This window comes from Astyanax mexicanus, chromosome 1, assembly GCF_023375975.1.
Source record: "Astyanax mexicanus isolate ESR-SI-001 chromosome 1, AstMex3_surface, whole genome shotgun sequence".
NCBI classification, from domain to species: domain Eukaryota; kingdom Metazoa; phylum Chordata; class Actinopteri; order Characiformes; family Acestrorhamphidae; genus Astyanax; species Astyanax mexicanus.
Window position 1 is genome coordinate 122,913,936 of NC_064408.1, and position 16,246 is coordinate 122,930,181.

The 16,246-nt window shown below is 37.0% G+C and overlaps 1 protein-coding gene across 4 annotated transcripts in view; it reads left to right on the top strand.

The window, feature by feature from the left end:
• zgc:158766 (uncharacterized protein LOC100009641 homolog) overlaps positions 1-16,246 on the top strand; it is a 66,900-nt gene that overhangs the window by 46,531 nt on the left and 4,123 nt on the right. For 2 of the 4 annotated variants that reach the window (XM_049467971.1, XM_022685392.2), the window contains 10 exons: positions 1,597-1,894; positions 2,556-3,117; positions 3,898-4,147; positions 5,416-5,505; positions 7,114-7,338; positions 8,925-9,095; positions 9,193-9,370; positions 9,593-9,709; positions 10,841-11,149; positions 15,560-15,792. In XM_049467971.1, the coding sequence (XP_049323928.1) occupies positions 1,597-1,894; positions 2,556-3,117; positions 3,898-4,147; positions 5,416-5,505; positions 7,114-7,338; positions 8,925-9,095; positions 9,193-9,370; positions 9,593-9,709; positions 10,841-11,149; positions 15,560-15,792 (2,433 nt within the window). The remainder of the gene's footprint in view (positions 1-1,596; positions 1,895-2,555; positions 3,118-3,897; positions 4,148-5,415; positions 5,506-7,113; positions 7,339-8,924; positions 9,096-9,192; positions 9,371-9,592; positions 9,710-10,840; positions 11,150-15,559; positions 15,793-16,246) is intronic. The other 2 variants (XM_049467970.1, XM_049467972.1) reach the window with 2 other exon arrangements.

Here is a 16,246-nt window from a genome sequence, read left to right on the forward strand (position 1 = left end):
TAATATAATTAACAATGTTTAAGAATAAAAAATACATTCAGAACAAACCATTTTATTTATTTTAAGCATGTAGACTACTTTTAAAACACATAAAACAACAGTAAAGCTATGCACTGCACAAACATTGAACCTGAAATAGACCAAGAACCAAGACCAATAAACTAAGATTACAATTACTTTCCTCTACTCTTATATAATTAACAATGTTTAAAAATATAAAACACTTATTAACCCTTGTGTGGTGTTCATTTTCATTTTTCATCAAATGGTACTAAAAAAATATTTTTTCTAACTCAAACTCATTGGCATTGGCTCATTTTTTGTGAAAAACATATATCAAAACACATTTTCCATAAACACAAACTGTACACCCCCCCCCCCCCCCACACACACATTTACATTACATACAGTCTGTTTGGCCAAGGGCTAATAAATATTGCTTCATTTGTAAATTTGAAACTAAACAAAATTTCTACTCATAACTTGAGTTTAATTCATTTTCTTTTACATTTTATTAAAAAACTAATAAAAAAAGAGCAGCACTTTTTGAAAGAAATGTAACATAAGAAAGGTAAAGGGCAAATATTAACCATGTAAGCTGTGTTTATATTGCTTGCAATTTAGGTGAAGCAAGCATGTGTAAAGCATTTTAATGTAGAATTGCTTAATTTTGCTGAATTAAACACAAGTAGCAAAGTAAACGAGTAACAAAAATATGAACACCACACAAGGGTTAATCAAAAGCTATTCCAATCAAAAACATCCTAACAGGCCAAGTTACATGTTACCATAGGAACCCTTCTTTTGTATCACCTTAACAATTCTTGCATCCATTGTTTTTTCCACTTCACTGCACAAACCCGTCTGTGCTCTGATCACGCTTAAATATTTCTTAAATATCTAATGTTTTTTTTTATACCCTGTCGAAGGCATTGCACCTTTTGGCGCTTTTTTAGCAGCAGAGAGTTTCTCCTTTTTCTTTTCCATATTGCTTGAAACCTGTGGCCTGCTTAGTTTTTTTTGAAAGATCCTTCTTAAGTCTGTGATTGATTTCAGTGACCCAAAGAGCCCTGAGACACAATACCATCCATGAGTTTAATTGAGAAACAAATAAAAATTATCCAATGCAATTCGCATAATAATTTGGAAGGGTTTTTTTGTTTGTTTTTTCCCGATTTTTTTTGTGGCCCGCGACGTAATGTCTTGGAAAATATATCTGGCTCGCAGCCAAACTTAAGTGCAGACCCCTTATCTACAGATGGGGGACATTACAGAAATAATAGTTGACTATTCGAATCATCGAAAAAAGAAATATTACCCCCCTTGAATTTTATTTTATTCTTTTTTTTCTTTCCCATTGTTTAGTCAGAGTTTTTGTATATGTATATTTGCTGTGTTTTTTTTTCATTGTATGTGCTTTGTATGACACATGGACACACCCTAAATCCATCTGTGGGATGCACAATTGTTGCACTCTACATTGGTGCACTTTAGATCACTAAAACAGGGCCTGTTTTAATTGATTAGGACCCATATCTGAATGCAGTAGATCTGCTGTAATCAAATAACTGATCTAATCATCTCCTCTCTCTGCAGGCGGAGCAGTGGATGGCACACTGCCAGGACTACTTTCAGCAGCTGAGTGTGGAGCACAGCGGTTCTAGATACCCTGCAGAGGTTCTCCAGGTTCTGCAGGACTACCTGAGTGAAGCCAGTAAGTTCTCAGAGGAGAACTTCAGCTCCCTGAGCGAGACGGTGTCCACGCTGAGGAGCCCGAGAGAGCTGCAGCACTGGAACCGGGTCTGGACCCGCTGCCAGCAGACCCGCCACAGACTGCAGGAGGCGCTGACCCCTGACCCCGAGGAGGAGGAGGAGGAGCCTGAGAGACCGCGGGGTCAGTGGAACCTCCTTAAATCAGTTATAAAAACTCAGAAAAAAAAAACACTTAAAAATGTTGAGTTTCTTTGATTTTACCAAATTGAAAATCTCTGGAATATAATCAAGAGGAAGATGGATGATCACAAGCCATCAAACCACCAAACTGAACTGCTTGAATTTTTGCACCAGGAGTAAAGCAGCATAAAGTTATCCAAAAGCAGTGTGTAAGACTGGTGGAGGAGAACATGATGCCAAGATGCATGAAATGAAAACTGTTTCATTTGGAGCATTTATTTGCAAAAAAAATTAGAAATTACTGAAATAATAAAAAAGACGCAGAGCTTTCAGACCTCAAATAGTGCAAAGTAAAACAAGCTCATATTCATAAAGTTTTAAGAGTTCAGAAATCAATATTTGGTGGAATAATCCTGTTTTTTAATCACAGTTTTCACTTTTCATGCATCTTGGCATCATGTTCTCCTCCACCAGTCTTGCACACTGCTTTTGGATAGCTTTATGCTGCTTTACTCCTGGTGTAAAAATTTAAGCAGTTCAGTTTGGTGGTTTGATGGTTTGTGATCATCCATCTTCCTCTTGATTATATTCCAGAACTGTATATACTGTATTTGCAGTTTATATTAATAACATGCGTATTGACGTATATTACATGTGATCAGACCCTGAGAGCAGCACGCCGGACCGGAACTCCTCGGATCTCTCAGAGCCGGGGTCCGTAGCTCCGCCCCCAGCTGACAGGTCGAGGAAAACGTCTCTGGACAGCAGCTACCTGCCGGAGACTCCGCCCCCTCAGGTGTGCCGGGCGTTTGAGTTTGAGGAGAGGAAGCCCCTCTCAGCCGGACCGCTTCCTAAAGGCCATTCGCCCTTCCCGTTCCCTCCCTTCCCATTGGACAGCGGGAAGCTGTCCCCGTCCCTATTGGAGGACACGGACAGCGACTGCACCGTGGACTCCCTGCACTCCTGCCGCTCCGAGCCGGCCTATCAGAGACACCGAAAGCCCCCCCTGAAGAAGATCATGAAGAAGACGCTGAGCCACGACCCGGGGCTGCGGGACCACCGCGGCTACACCGGGGTCTACATCAGGGGTCTGGAGATCAGCAACAACGTCAGCCTGGAGAAGAAGCTGCAGAGAACCCAGCTGAAGAGCCCCCCCCTCACCCGCACCCGCAGCCTGTCCTCCCCCTCAACAACCAGCCCGCGGGAGACCACCACACACAGCAGGTCAGATACTACACACTCTATACCTACAGGGGTTGGAGAATGAAACTGAAACACCTGGTTTTAGAGCATATCCCTTTCAGACAGCTTCCTCTTACAGCGTCCACAGTTAATCCTGTTGGATGTGGTTGGTTCTTCTTGGTGGTATGCTGACATTACCCTGGATACCGTGGCTCTTGATGCATCACAAAGACTTGCTGTCTTGGTCACAGATGCGCCAGCAAGACGTGCACCAACAATTTGTCCTCTTTTGAACTCTGGTATGTCATCCATAATGTTGTGTGCATTGCAGTATTTAGAGCAGAACTGTGCTCTTACCCTGCTAATTGAACCTTCACACTCTTACTGCTCTTACTGGTGCAATAATGTGCAATTAATGAAGATTGAACACCAGGCTGCTCCAATTTAGCCGTGATGAAACCTCCCACACTAAAATGATGACCGGTGTTTCAGTTTCATTGTCCCACCCCTGTACCTCACACACTATAGGGTAGAAGTGTTGTGACACCTGCTGGTAGGACTGTGTATCGGCAAAAAAAAATCACTGCTATCTAGTGGGCGGAGTTTAAACGTAACACTAAATAGATTTCTGACACCAATGTCTACATGTAATCTTTACATATTCATTAAATAATTAAAAAATCCTCTAGTAACAACCTATTAACCACCTAGCAACACGATAGCAACCCTATATCAACCACTTTGGACACAATATCAACTGCATAGCAGTGGCCTGGCAACCCTAAATGAATGAACTGTACAGTGTTTCTCTGTGTCCTGCAGTAAAGTCCAGCACATCATGGATGAGATGATCTCCACAGAGCGGGAGTACGTCCGGTCCCTGTCCTACATCATCCAGCACTACTTCCCCGAGATGGAGCGTCTGGATCTTCCTCAGGACCTGAGAGGAAAACGCAGCATCATCTTCGGGAACCTGGAGAAGCTGTGTGACTTCCACAGCCTGTACTTCCTGAAGGAGCTGGAGAGATGCTCTCACGCACCGCTGACCATCAGCAGCTGCTTCCTCAGACACGTGAGTTCAGCTCACTCACGTTACTCACGTTACTGTACTTTATATCTATTATTATTATTATTATTATTATTATTATTATTATTATTTCTATTATTATTATTATTATTATTATTATTATTATTATTATTATTATTATTATTATTATTATTATTATTATTTCTATTATTATTATTATTATTATTGTTTTTATTATTATTATTATTATTATTATTATTATTATTTCTATTATTATTATTTATTTATTATTATTATTATTGTTTTTATTATTATTATTATTATTATTGTTGTTGTTTTTATTATTATTATTATTATTATTATTATTATTGTTTTTATTATTATTATTATTATTATTATTATTATTATTATTATTATTATTGTTTTTATTATTATTATTATTTTTATTATTGTTATTATTATTATTAGTAGTAGTATTATTATTAGTATTATAATATTTATTATTATTAGTATTATTAGTATTATTATTATTATTATTATTATTATTATTATTATTGTTTTTATTTTTTAGTATATATTTTTTTTGTTTAGTTCATTTATTTATATGTATTTTTATTATATTATGTAAATAGCTTCATTTTAACTAATTTTTGTTGTATTAATCTTATCTTATTTTTTATCAATTAAACCAAGCTTTATTATAACTATTATAATTTTTATTATTTTTATTTTATTTAATAGTTTTGTAACATTGATTTTTAACTTATTTAAATTTTTTTATTATTATTACTATTATTTTTTTTATTATTATTGCTTTTATTTTATTTTATATTTTTTTTGTTTAGTTCATTTATGTATTTGTATTTTTATTGTATTATGTAAAAGTTAGATTTAGCCTTATTTTAACAATTTTAGTTGTATTAATCTTACCTTCCTTTGATCTTCATTTATTATATTTACTTGGCTGCTGCACAGGAAATGTGGCAGTGTTAAATCAACACTGTTAGTGTTATATTAACACTGAGAGTGTAAAGTTTAACACTAACAGTGTTGATTTAACACTGCCACATTTCCTGTGTGGTGGTGTTTTTCCTCCGTAGACTAATTCTAATCATTTGTTTCTTAGCTCTGAGTTACTGGGTAAAGTATATATAGAACACTGATGTGTTATTCGCACAAATAACACAGGAATGAACTGCATGCTGTTCCTAGCGCTGTTATTTAGCTCCTATCTGACTCCCATTTCTGGGTAAAGGGGATTATTGGGTAAATTTAATTTATGATTTTGATCTGTTATTATGTTTAATTTGCAGGAGGAGCAGTTTGGTATGTACGCGCTCTACAGCAAAAACAAACCCCGCTCAGACGCCCTGCTCACCAGCCACGGAAACAGCTTCTTCAAGGTGAGTTTCGATACTTAATAAATTAATTTACTCAGAGGTGGGAAGTAATGAATTACATGTACTCACATTACTGTAATTGAGTAGATTTTATGAGTAATTTGTAATTTTTAAAGTAGTTTTTAAAATAGGTCATTTTACTTTTACTCAAGTACATTTTGACACAAGTAATTTACTTCGCTACATTGGAAAACTCACCATTACTGAGTAAAAAAATAAAATGCTGGGGGGGAAAAAAAACAAATTGTCTGAATAAAAAACAGAATAATTGGCGCGGATACTCGTGCGTGGATTAACGAGGCAGTAACGTCCTCATGTGACAGAGCTGCAGCTTTCAAAACTTCCACATTAAACCTGAGAAAGCATGTGGTGGAAGTACTTTTATCATTAAAAAATCTGCTTAAATGTTAAAAAAAACATGTAAATATCAGTTAAAGCATAGCAATGGCAAGTTAAAAAAAAAGTATGATCTGTAAAACTATAAAAACATGGTTTATAGTCACATATATGACCATAACTTTTAACAGTAAAGAAAAAAATGGATCATAGAAACCTAAAACCTAAAATAGCACTAAAAATGTTTTATGGGGTGGTCTGAACAAATACTGCCTGAAATGTCCAAATTATTATGTGGAATAATAGTTAATTTAAAACAATTTAATTTATGATTTGTTGTACTTTTTTACATCAAATAATTAAAAGTAACTATGTAACTTTTACTCAAAGTACATTTTAAATTGAGTACTTTTTACTTTTACTCGAGTAGATTTTTAGATGGGTACTTTTACTTTTACTTGAGTAGAATTTTAGCAAAGTAAAGATACTTTTACTTTTTTCAGCTCTGCTTTTACTTTTATACTTTTTAAAGCAGTACTGTTACACTTTTACTTAAAGAGTAAAAAGCTTGAGTTGATTCTTCTTCAACTTCTACAGAAGTATTTTATTAAACGCTAGTATAATAATAATAAATAATAAATGGAGATTATTATGACTGGTGCTATTAGGTTGGTCTGTGGTCGGATATGACTGTGGAGACTAGGTGTAAGTCTTAAAAGATTACCCAATCACACCTTTAAAAACCTCGAAATTGATCATTTTTTCGTTTTAAAGGCACCTTAAAGGTTCTAAACAACCGCTTTTACTTCCTATTAGGGATCCTATTAAATCAGACAAATTGATCATAGAGCATTTATTTGCTGTAGAAAATGAGAAATTACTGAAATAACAAAAAATATGCAGAAATGCTTTTTTTTCATACCTTAAATAATGCAAAGAAAACAAGTTCATAATTATAAAGTTTTAAGAGTTCAGAAATAATCAATATTTGGTGGAATAACCCTGGTTTTTAATCACAGTTTTTTTTTCATGTATCTTGGCATCATGTTCTCCTCCACCAGTCTTACACACTGCTTTTGGATAACTTTATGCTGCTTTACTCCTGGTGCAAAAATTCAAGCAGTTCAGTTTGGTGGTTTGATGGCTTTTGATCATCTTTTGATCATCTTTTGATCATCTTCCTCTTTTTTATATTCCAGAAATTTTTAATTTGGTAAAATCAAAAAAAGAAACTCATCATTTCTAAGTGCTCTCTTTTTATCATTTTTGTTACAGAATAAACAGGTGGAGCTGGAGGATAAGATGGACCTGGCCTCCTACCTGCTGAAGCCCATTCAGAGGATGAGTAAATACGCTCTGCTGCTGAAGGATCTGATAAAGGAGTGCGGTCAGTCTCAGGAGCAGGAGCTGAGCGACCTCAGGGCCGCTGAAGAGATGGTGAAGTTCCAGCTGAGGCACGGGAACGACCTGCTGGCCATGGACGCCATCCGGGGCTGTGATGTACGTAGAACCTCCTCAACATCCAAATCAGGAGCTTTAACAACCGCTAAATACTGTAAACTACTTTATTTCAGTAATTCAGTTCAGAATGTGAAATTTATATATTATATAGATGTGTTAAACACAGAGTGATCTATTTTAAGAATTTTTATATTTTATTGTGTATGATTATGGTTTACAGCCAATAAAAACCCAAAAATCAATATCTCAGAAAATTAGAACATTATATAAGGCCAATTGGTACTTTTGGCAGTACTGTGGGCAGTGTGCCAAATCCTGCTGGAAAATGAAATCTGCATCTCTATAAAAGTTGTCAGTAGCAGAGGGAAGAAGCATGAAGTGCTGTAAGATTTTAGACTTGATAATAAAACACAGTGGATCAACTCTAAAACTCTAAAACTCACTAGTGTCACTAAATCATTTTAAACTTTTAATATCTAACCACCTTCAGACAGCCTGTAACTGTATTAGTTGAGTTTTACCTTGAACTTTTACCTGGTTATTTATTTTAATTATTTTGTCTTTTTATTTTTCTAATTTTAAGTTTTTCAATTTAGCCCTTTTATTTTATTAATTTTATTCATTTCATCCTGTTTTTGTTTTGTTACTGCTTTTACTTTTGGCCTTTTACATTTTTATTTCATTTATTTTTAATATATTTTACTTTTTATTATTATTATTATTATTATTATTATTATTATTATTATTATTATTATTATTTATTTTAGTTCCATCATTTGCTTTTTTTTATAATTGTGGTTATTTTAGTCCTTTATTTTTTTAACTGTGTTTATATTTTATTATTTATTCGATGTATTTTTGTTTTATTGCTCTACATTTTAGCCTGTTTGCATATCCTTTTATTTTGATTCATTTTATTTTTTCTATTTCTAATTAAATCTTACATTGTTCGCTTGTTTTTATCATTTAAACTTAAGTTTCAATCCCTTTAATTTTATGTAAACTCGGCTACATTGAAAATAAGGTTGATAAAGGTTGATTGATTGATTGATTGATTGATTTATGATTTGCTTAATAAAGCCTTAATTAGACATTTAAATTATTCATTTATTCACTACTTATTAGGCTTTATTCTGTGTCATTAAATGTTATTGGTGTTTAATTAGGGCTCTGTGATTGATTAAATATTTATTTTGTAACATTTTTATTTTAAGGAACACAAATTAGGCGCTTATTAATGTCTTATGAATGTCTTATGATTAATAAAGTCTTAATTAGACATGTGTAAATTATTTATTCACTACTAATTAGGCTTTATTCTGTGTTATTAAATGTTGTTGGTGCTTAATTAGGGGTCTTTTGATTAATAATCGCTGAATTAGTTCTTATAGTGCAATAAATCAATTATAAAAGTCTAATTAAGGCTTTATTAAGCAATTAATAAGACATTAATAAGTGCCTTATTTGTGTTCCTTAAAATAAAGTGTGAAAAAAGTGCTCTCGTGGCACAACTTGCCCCCAGTGAGGATTTCTTATCTTTATGTTTGAAGCCTGAAATGTGGCAGAAGGTTAAAAGACAGTTTTGCAGGGCTCTGTATGATGAGGTCATTTCCTGTGTTGTGCAGGTGAATCTGAAGGAGCAGGGGCAGCTCAGGTGTCAGGATGAGTTCATGGTCTGGTGCGGGAGAAAGAAGTACCTGAGACACGTCTTCCTGTTCGAGGATCTCATCCTCTTCAGCAAGACCAAGAAGATCGAGGGAGGATACGACATCTACATCTACAAACAGTCCTACAAGGTACAGAGAGAGATCAGATCTATCAGACGTCCTCCAAAACGTCTGAACCGGTATCAGTCAGATTCAGGTAACCGTTCCTGTCCCGGTTTCTCCGCAGACGGCTGAGATCGGGATGACGGAGAACGTGGGCGACAGCGGCCTGAGGTTCGAGATCTGGTTCCGCCGCAGGAAGTCTCAGGACACCTTCATCCTGCAGGCCAACTCCGCCGAGACCAAAGCGGCCTGGACCTCCATCATCGGCAAAATCCTGTGGAGACAAGCACTGAGGAACCGAGGTCCGTCTGAGAGAGCAGAAAAAAATATTATATATTCACTATTTGAACTCTTTACAGTGTTAAATATGAAGCGCTGAGGAACCGAGGTCCGTCTGAGAGAACACAATATTATATATTCACTATTTGAACTCTTTACAGTGTTAAATATCAAGCACTGAGAAACTTTTGACTGGTACTGTATGTGGTATCTTACTAAAATGTTTGTTTTTCTATAAATATCAGAGCTGAGGATGCAGGAAATGGTTTCTATGGGCATCGGAAACAAACCCTTCATGGACATCAAACCCAGCGAAGCGGCCATCAGTGACCGAGCCATCGATTACATCATGAAGGGAACAGGTACTCCCTATTTTAGTGATCTACAGATGAGGGGATGCACTTGTGTTCACAATATACTGCCAAGGTAGCAATTAATGTGTAACTGTTGACTGTTGTCAGGGTTTTAATCAGTCAGTGGAGCTCCTGTGTTTTCCACTGCTAAAATAAACAAGCAAAACTCCATCTTAAAAAATAACAATACCGATCAGACTCTGCTGGATTACCTGTCAGGTACTGAGAGTTTTTAGTAAACAGTAAAAATCTGCTTTTAGCTACAGAACAGCACCAGCAAGCTGGAATTCACTACAGGAAACATTGAAGCTCAGCTCGCTGGGCTAAAAACAAGATAAAAAAAAACAATTCTGCACAGCAACTTTTATAGGTTTAGCTAAAGCATTTGCCACTGTCGATCACTCCATTCTTCTAGGCGGGTTGTACAGTATGGTTTTTAGTTACCTTACAGGCAGAGGTCACCGAGTTAAAGGTTAAAATCACTTTCAGTTACAAAGAATGTCCCCCAGGGCTCAATCCTAGGCCCCACAAAGGATATTACTACTGTGGAAGGAGATAAAATAAATGAAGTCACAGAATATAAGGACCTGGGTATCTGGTTAGATAATACCTTGTCGTTCTCAACACACATTAACAAGTTACAGTCTAAGGTTAGGTATAAGTTGGACATCGCTACACACTCGCCGTTTGATTCACTGGTACATGCTTATTTATTATAAAACTGTTCTTGAGTTATCTCCTAATTATCTGTGTAGTTGTATCTGTAGGTGGGACATACAGGTGTGCCACTGACTGATTAAAATCCTGACAACATGTCACTATGATCGGGAGGAGATCGCTGTTTAGAATCTCGGTCATGCAGCTTGCCATCAGCTGCCAGAGCCCTGAGAGAGCACAATTGGCCTTGCTCTCTCTGGGTGGTTACAGTAGATGGCGCACTCTCTTTTCCCTCCTCACTACTAGGGTGATGTTGATCAGCACAAGGCTGCATCTGTGAGCTGATGTATCAGAACTGATTCGCTGCGCTTTCCTCCGAGCTGTGATGCTACTCGGCAATGCTGCAAAAAAGCAATTGGTGCAACCAGCTTAGACGTATAAGCATTCTCTCATTATAGTAAAACGTTTCTCTCTCGCCCACAGAGTCTCGCTCTCGCTCGTCCGTCGCCGCCTCCCCCTCGGACCTCCCCAGCCCCTTCAAACGACCCCACTCCACCATCTCCAACAGCAGCTCCTCCTCCTCCAGCAGCCACTCCTCATCCTCAACCTTCCTTAACCTGCACCTCTACAGCTCCCCTACACACAGCCTCAGCCACGCCCTGCCACACGCCCTGCCGCACGCCCTGCCGCACGCCCTGCCACACGCCCTGCCACACACGCTGCCCGGCTGGCCCTACGACTGCATCGAGGAGGACGAGCTGGAGACGGACGCCGGAGCCCAGCCCTCCATGAGTGAGTTACAGCCCTGTATCACATCGCCATCCCATAATACTCTACTCTACTACACTGTAAACCCATACGCTGTTTAAACTAGAGTTAGATTAACTAAATTAGTGGGCACATATACTGTTCTATTTAAACTGAGATCTTTGAGTTGAACCAACTTATAATGACTATAATAATACTCTGTTTGTGCAGGAAGCACTAGAGTACTTCCTGCACAAGGCTAGTCACGATGCTCATTACTATCTTACACCCCATCACCAGTCTGTTTTCATGCCTTGCTCCCACTCCGTTAAAATAGCTTCAGAGTGTAGGAATAATTCTACACTGATATGAGTGTGTTCAGGTAAATAAATCTTAGAGGCGAGACATACAGGTGCGTCACTTACTGATTAAAACCCTGACAACATGCCACTTTGATCGGGAGGAGATTGCTGGTTCGAATCCCAATCATGCAGCTTGCCATTAGCTGCCGAAGCCTCGAGAGAACACAGTTGGTCTTGCTCTGTCTAGGGGGGTACATGGGTGGGTAGATGGCGCTCTTTCCCCTCATCACTCCTAGGGTGATGTGGATCAGCACAAGGCTGCATCTGTGAGCTGATGTATCAGAACCGAGTCACTGCGCTTTCCTCCGAATCAGTTATAGTGGGTGCTGGATATTTCATAGTAGAATTATTCAGAATCACTATGAATTATTCATTATCCACTATGGATTATTTGTGATGTCCAGTAAACCCACTACACTATTGTAACGTCTAAGAATTATTACTATTGTTATTATTATTATAACTACTTGAAGTTACAGTGTATCCACTATGAATTATTCAGTGTATAATAAGAACTCCTGTGTACAATTCATAGCGGATACTGGTCAACTCACAGTACGTAATAATTAATTTCTAGCTCATCCTGAAATATCCATAATAGATAGTGAATTTTTCATGGTAAAAATAGTAAAATAGCAAAAAGAAAAATAAACAAAAGAAATACAAATTTTAAACCGACATTTAATATAGATGAATGAAGTATTAAAAATATATACATTTTTAATTTTTAAAAAGACACATATGTATCTTTTTTTTTTAAATTGACACATAAAAGATTAAAAAAAAATATAAAATATAAAATGAAGAAAAAGATAATAATAGGAAAAGTAAGGTAAAATAATAAGAAATTATAAAACTAATAATAATAATAAACTAAGAAAATTGGAATCAAAATAAAAAAAACATAATAAAAAACTAATTTAATAATAAATTAATCAATAAAAATGAATAAAATGAATAAAAAAAACTAATTTAATAATAATCACATGCTTTCTGATGGTGCCCAGAATAACTGATTTTAGTTTCACTTTCAAACCGTGGAAAAAAGGTCAAAACACCAAAACCTCAATATATCCTTTATATTAGACAATATTTGATTAATTTTACAGGTTAATAGTAATATTTACTTTATTTTGATAAATCTGTAGTAGATGTTAAAATGTTGGAAAGACGCTCCGTTGGCTGATAAGAGCAGGTTTGCTGTGTTTGAGGGAATCAGTCTGAAGGTTTCAGCTGGTTGTTTTATATGAGCGAGTGTTAGCGTTAGCGTTAGCGTTATCTCGGGCTGGAGAATCAGATCGCTGGTCTGATAACGCTGTAAACTCTGAGAACAGCGCAGGCCGGGCAGAGCGAGGGTCTGCAGGCCGAAGCTTAGCCAGCACAGGAAGTTCAGCAGGAAGTGGGCCCCTGTGGTGCGTGCTGTTCACCAGTGGGTTTAACTGGTAAAACCGTGGTGAACTCGAGGAGCACGAGGAGCGCAGCACTGAAGCTCACACCTGAATTCACACTGCTATCAGTGGTCAGATATATTTCACACATCACTGCAGACGGATTTCTGAGAAACGCCTCCACGCCGCCGAGCTGAGAGCTGCTATTAACTGTGAGCGTAGACCCCTCCCAAAGTCACATGACCACCAAAAACAAACATTTGGTTGACATTAAGCTCCAAAGTTAGACAGATGTTGAATTTTGGTTGAAATTAAAAAGATGAATAGATTAATAACCCAACATTATGTAAAATGCTACATTTTGGTCGGAAGTCAAAGTCACGTATCTGTTAAAAAGCAACATTTGGTCAACATCAAGCTTCAACGTTGGACAAGATGTTGAATTTTTTCTGGATTTCGAAGTCACATGTCCATCAAAACCAACATTTGTTTGACATTAAGCTCCAATGTTAGACAGATGTTGGATTTTGGTTAAAAATTAAAACGTTTTTAGTCAAAACCCAACATTGTATAAGATACTAAATTTTGGTTGGAAATCAAAGTCACATGTCTATTAAAAAGCAACATTTGGTCGACATCAAGCTCCAATGTTAGACAGATGTTGAATTTTGGTTGAAGTTTAAAGGTTTTAGTCAAGACCCAACATTGTGTAAAAAGCTAAATTTTGGTTGAAAATCAAAGTCATATATCTGTCAAAAAACAACATTTGGTTGACATCAAGCTCCAATGTTAAACAGACATTGAATTATGGTTAAAGATTTAAAGATTTGGGTCAAAACCCAACATTATGTAACACTGTGAATCAAACTCCCCAAAGTTGAACAGATTTAATGGTTTTTGTTGGTATTTAAAGTCACATATCTGTCACAAACCCACACCGAGTAGACGTGTCTAAAGTCATGTATCTTTTGAAATTCTACATTGACACCAAGCTTCAACATTAGAAAGATGTTGAATTTTGGTTGAAATTAAAAGGTTGTTGTCAAAACCCAACATTGTGTAAAATGCTAAATTTTGGTTGAAAATCAAAGTCATATATCTGTCAAAAAACATTTGGTCGACATCAAGCTTCAAAGTTAGACAGATGTAGAATTTTGGTGGAAAATTAAAAGGTTCTTCTCAAAACTCAACATTGTGTAAAATGCAAAATTTAACAAAAAAAAAGCAAAAAATATGTCACGTAAGTCATATATCTTTGAAAAAATTAACTACACCGGATTTGCCTCAAACTTCAATTTTAGCCAGACGTTGAATATGGCTAGATACCAAAGTCACATGACCACCAAAACCAACATTTGCTTGACTTCAAGCTCCAATGTTAGACAGATGTTGAATTTTGGTTAAAAATATAAAGGTTCTTATCAAAACTCAACATTGTGTAAAATACTAAATTCTGGTAGAAAATCAAAATGAAACTGTTAAAAACAACATTTGGTTGACATTAAGTTCCGATGTTAGAAAGACATTGAAGTTTGGTTGAGAATGAACATCAAGTTGATGTCAAAACCCAATGTTGGACAGACATTAAATCAGACCCACCGTTGAATCAAAACCCGATGTTGAACAGATTTAATGATTTGGTTGGTATTTATATGCATATCTGTCACAAACCTGCACTGAGTAGACAATAAGCTCCAACATTAGATTGATGTTGACAAATTAATTAATAACCAAATTTTATAAAATTTATCTTTTAAAAGCCATCACTGGGTTGACCCCAAGCTTCAAAATTAGACTGACATTAAATTTTAGGTGGGAAAAAGTCTCAGATCCATCCAAAACCATCCAAACCCTACAAATGTTCCAACATTGTGCAAATGTTTATCTAGGCACTGGGCATCAATTTAGACCCAGAAAAATGTTGTGCTCTGACATTGGGCGGATGTTAAATTATTCAGATTATTATTCAGGTTTCTGCTGTCAAAACATACAAATCCGAACCAATCATTAGAGAAAAACAGCACGGATAGATCTGAATTCAGAAACTGGGTCATTATTGGGTCATTCTGGATTTCAAGAGGTTGACAACATTTGATTTGAGAGAACAAATCTGATTATTAATTCATTTCAAAACACCTCCGAGTGATATTCAGATTTTCTGGGGTTTCCAACTGTCCTTCTAAATATGCAAAGAAAATGGATTTGGATTGGCAATTTTAACGGTGGCACCCAAATTCATGTTAGCATGTTAGCATGTTAAATCGCTAATAGAAGGCGTTATTTGACTGCATTTAGCCTCACCGTAGATTTGAGTTTCATCAGGTTCTGATGTTGGACAATGTCTTTTTCTCTGTCTCTCTCTCTCTCTCTGTCTCTCTCTCTCTGTCTCTCTGTCTCTCTCTCTGTCTTCCTGTCTCTCTGTCTTTCTGTCTCTCTCTCTCTGTCTCTCTCTCTCTGTCTCTCTCTCTGTCTCTCTCTCTCTCTCTCTGTCTCTATCTCTCTCTTTCTGTCTCTCTCTCTGTCTCTCTCTCTCTCTCTCTGTCTCTCTCTGTCTCTCTCTCTCTCTCTGACTCTGTCTCTCTCTCTGTCTCTCTCTGTCTCTCTCTCTCTCTCTCTGACTCTCTGTCTCTCTCTCTGTCTCTCTCTCTCTCTCTCTCTCTGTCTCTGTCTCTCTCTCTGTATCTCTCTCTCTCTCTCTGTCTCAGTTACTGAAAGTTCAGAGTCCTCCTCTCAGAGTGTGTGCAGTGATGGAGTGATCACCTCCACCCCCCCTCCCCTAACGCTGGGCTCCTACTCCTCCAACAGAGAGTCCTCCACAACCTTCCTCTCCTCCTCCACCCCCTCCTCCTCCTCCTCTTCATCCTCCTCATCCTCCTCCTCCATCCTTTACCACAAAGAGCAGGAGCTCCCGCCCGACACCACCAACTTCATCACTGCGGTAAGGGACCTAACACACACACACATACACACTAATACACACACACTAATACACACATACAGTAAAAAATACTCCTTTTAACTATTCATTAATTTGATTGTTGTGTATATATATATATATACGGGGTTGGACAATGAAACTGAAACACTCTTAAGATAGGATTGAGCAGCTGACTGTTGACTGTTGTCAGGGTTTTAATCAGTCAGTTGCGCACCTCACTTCCAGACCACCACAACACCCATCAGTGTAGATTTATTCCTAAACCCTGATGCTTTTTTAATAGCGCAGGCACAAGGCGTGAAACTGACTGTTGACGGGGTGTAAGATAGTAATGAGCATCAGGACGTGCCTTACACAGGGTGTATGATAGAAATTACAGATAAAGCCAGAGAGCGGTGAGTACTGTTTCCTACACCTTAAAATAAAGACTGTTGGAAACTGATACAGGAAGACG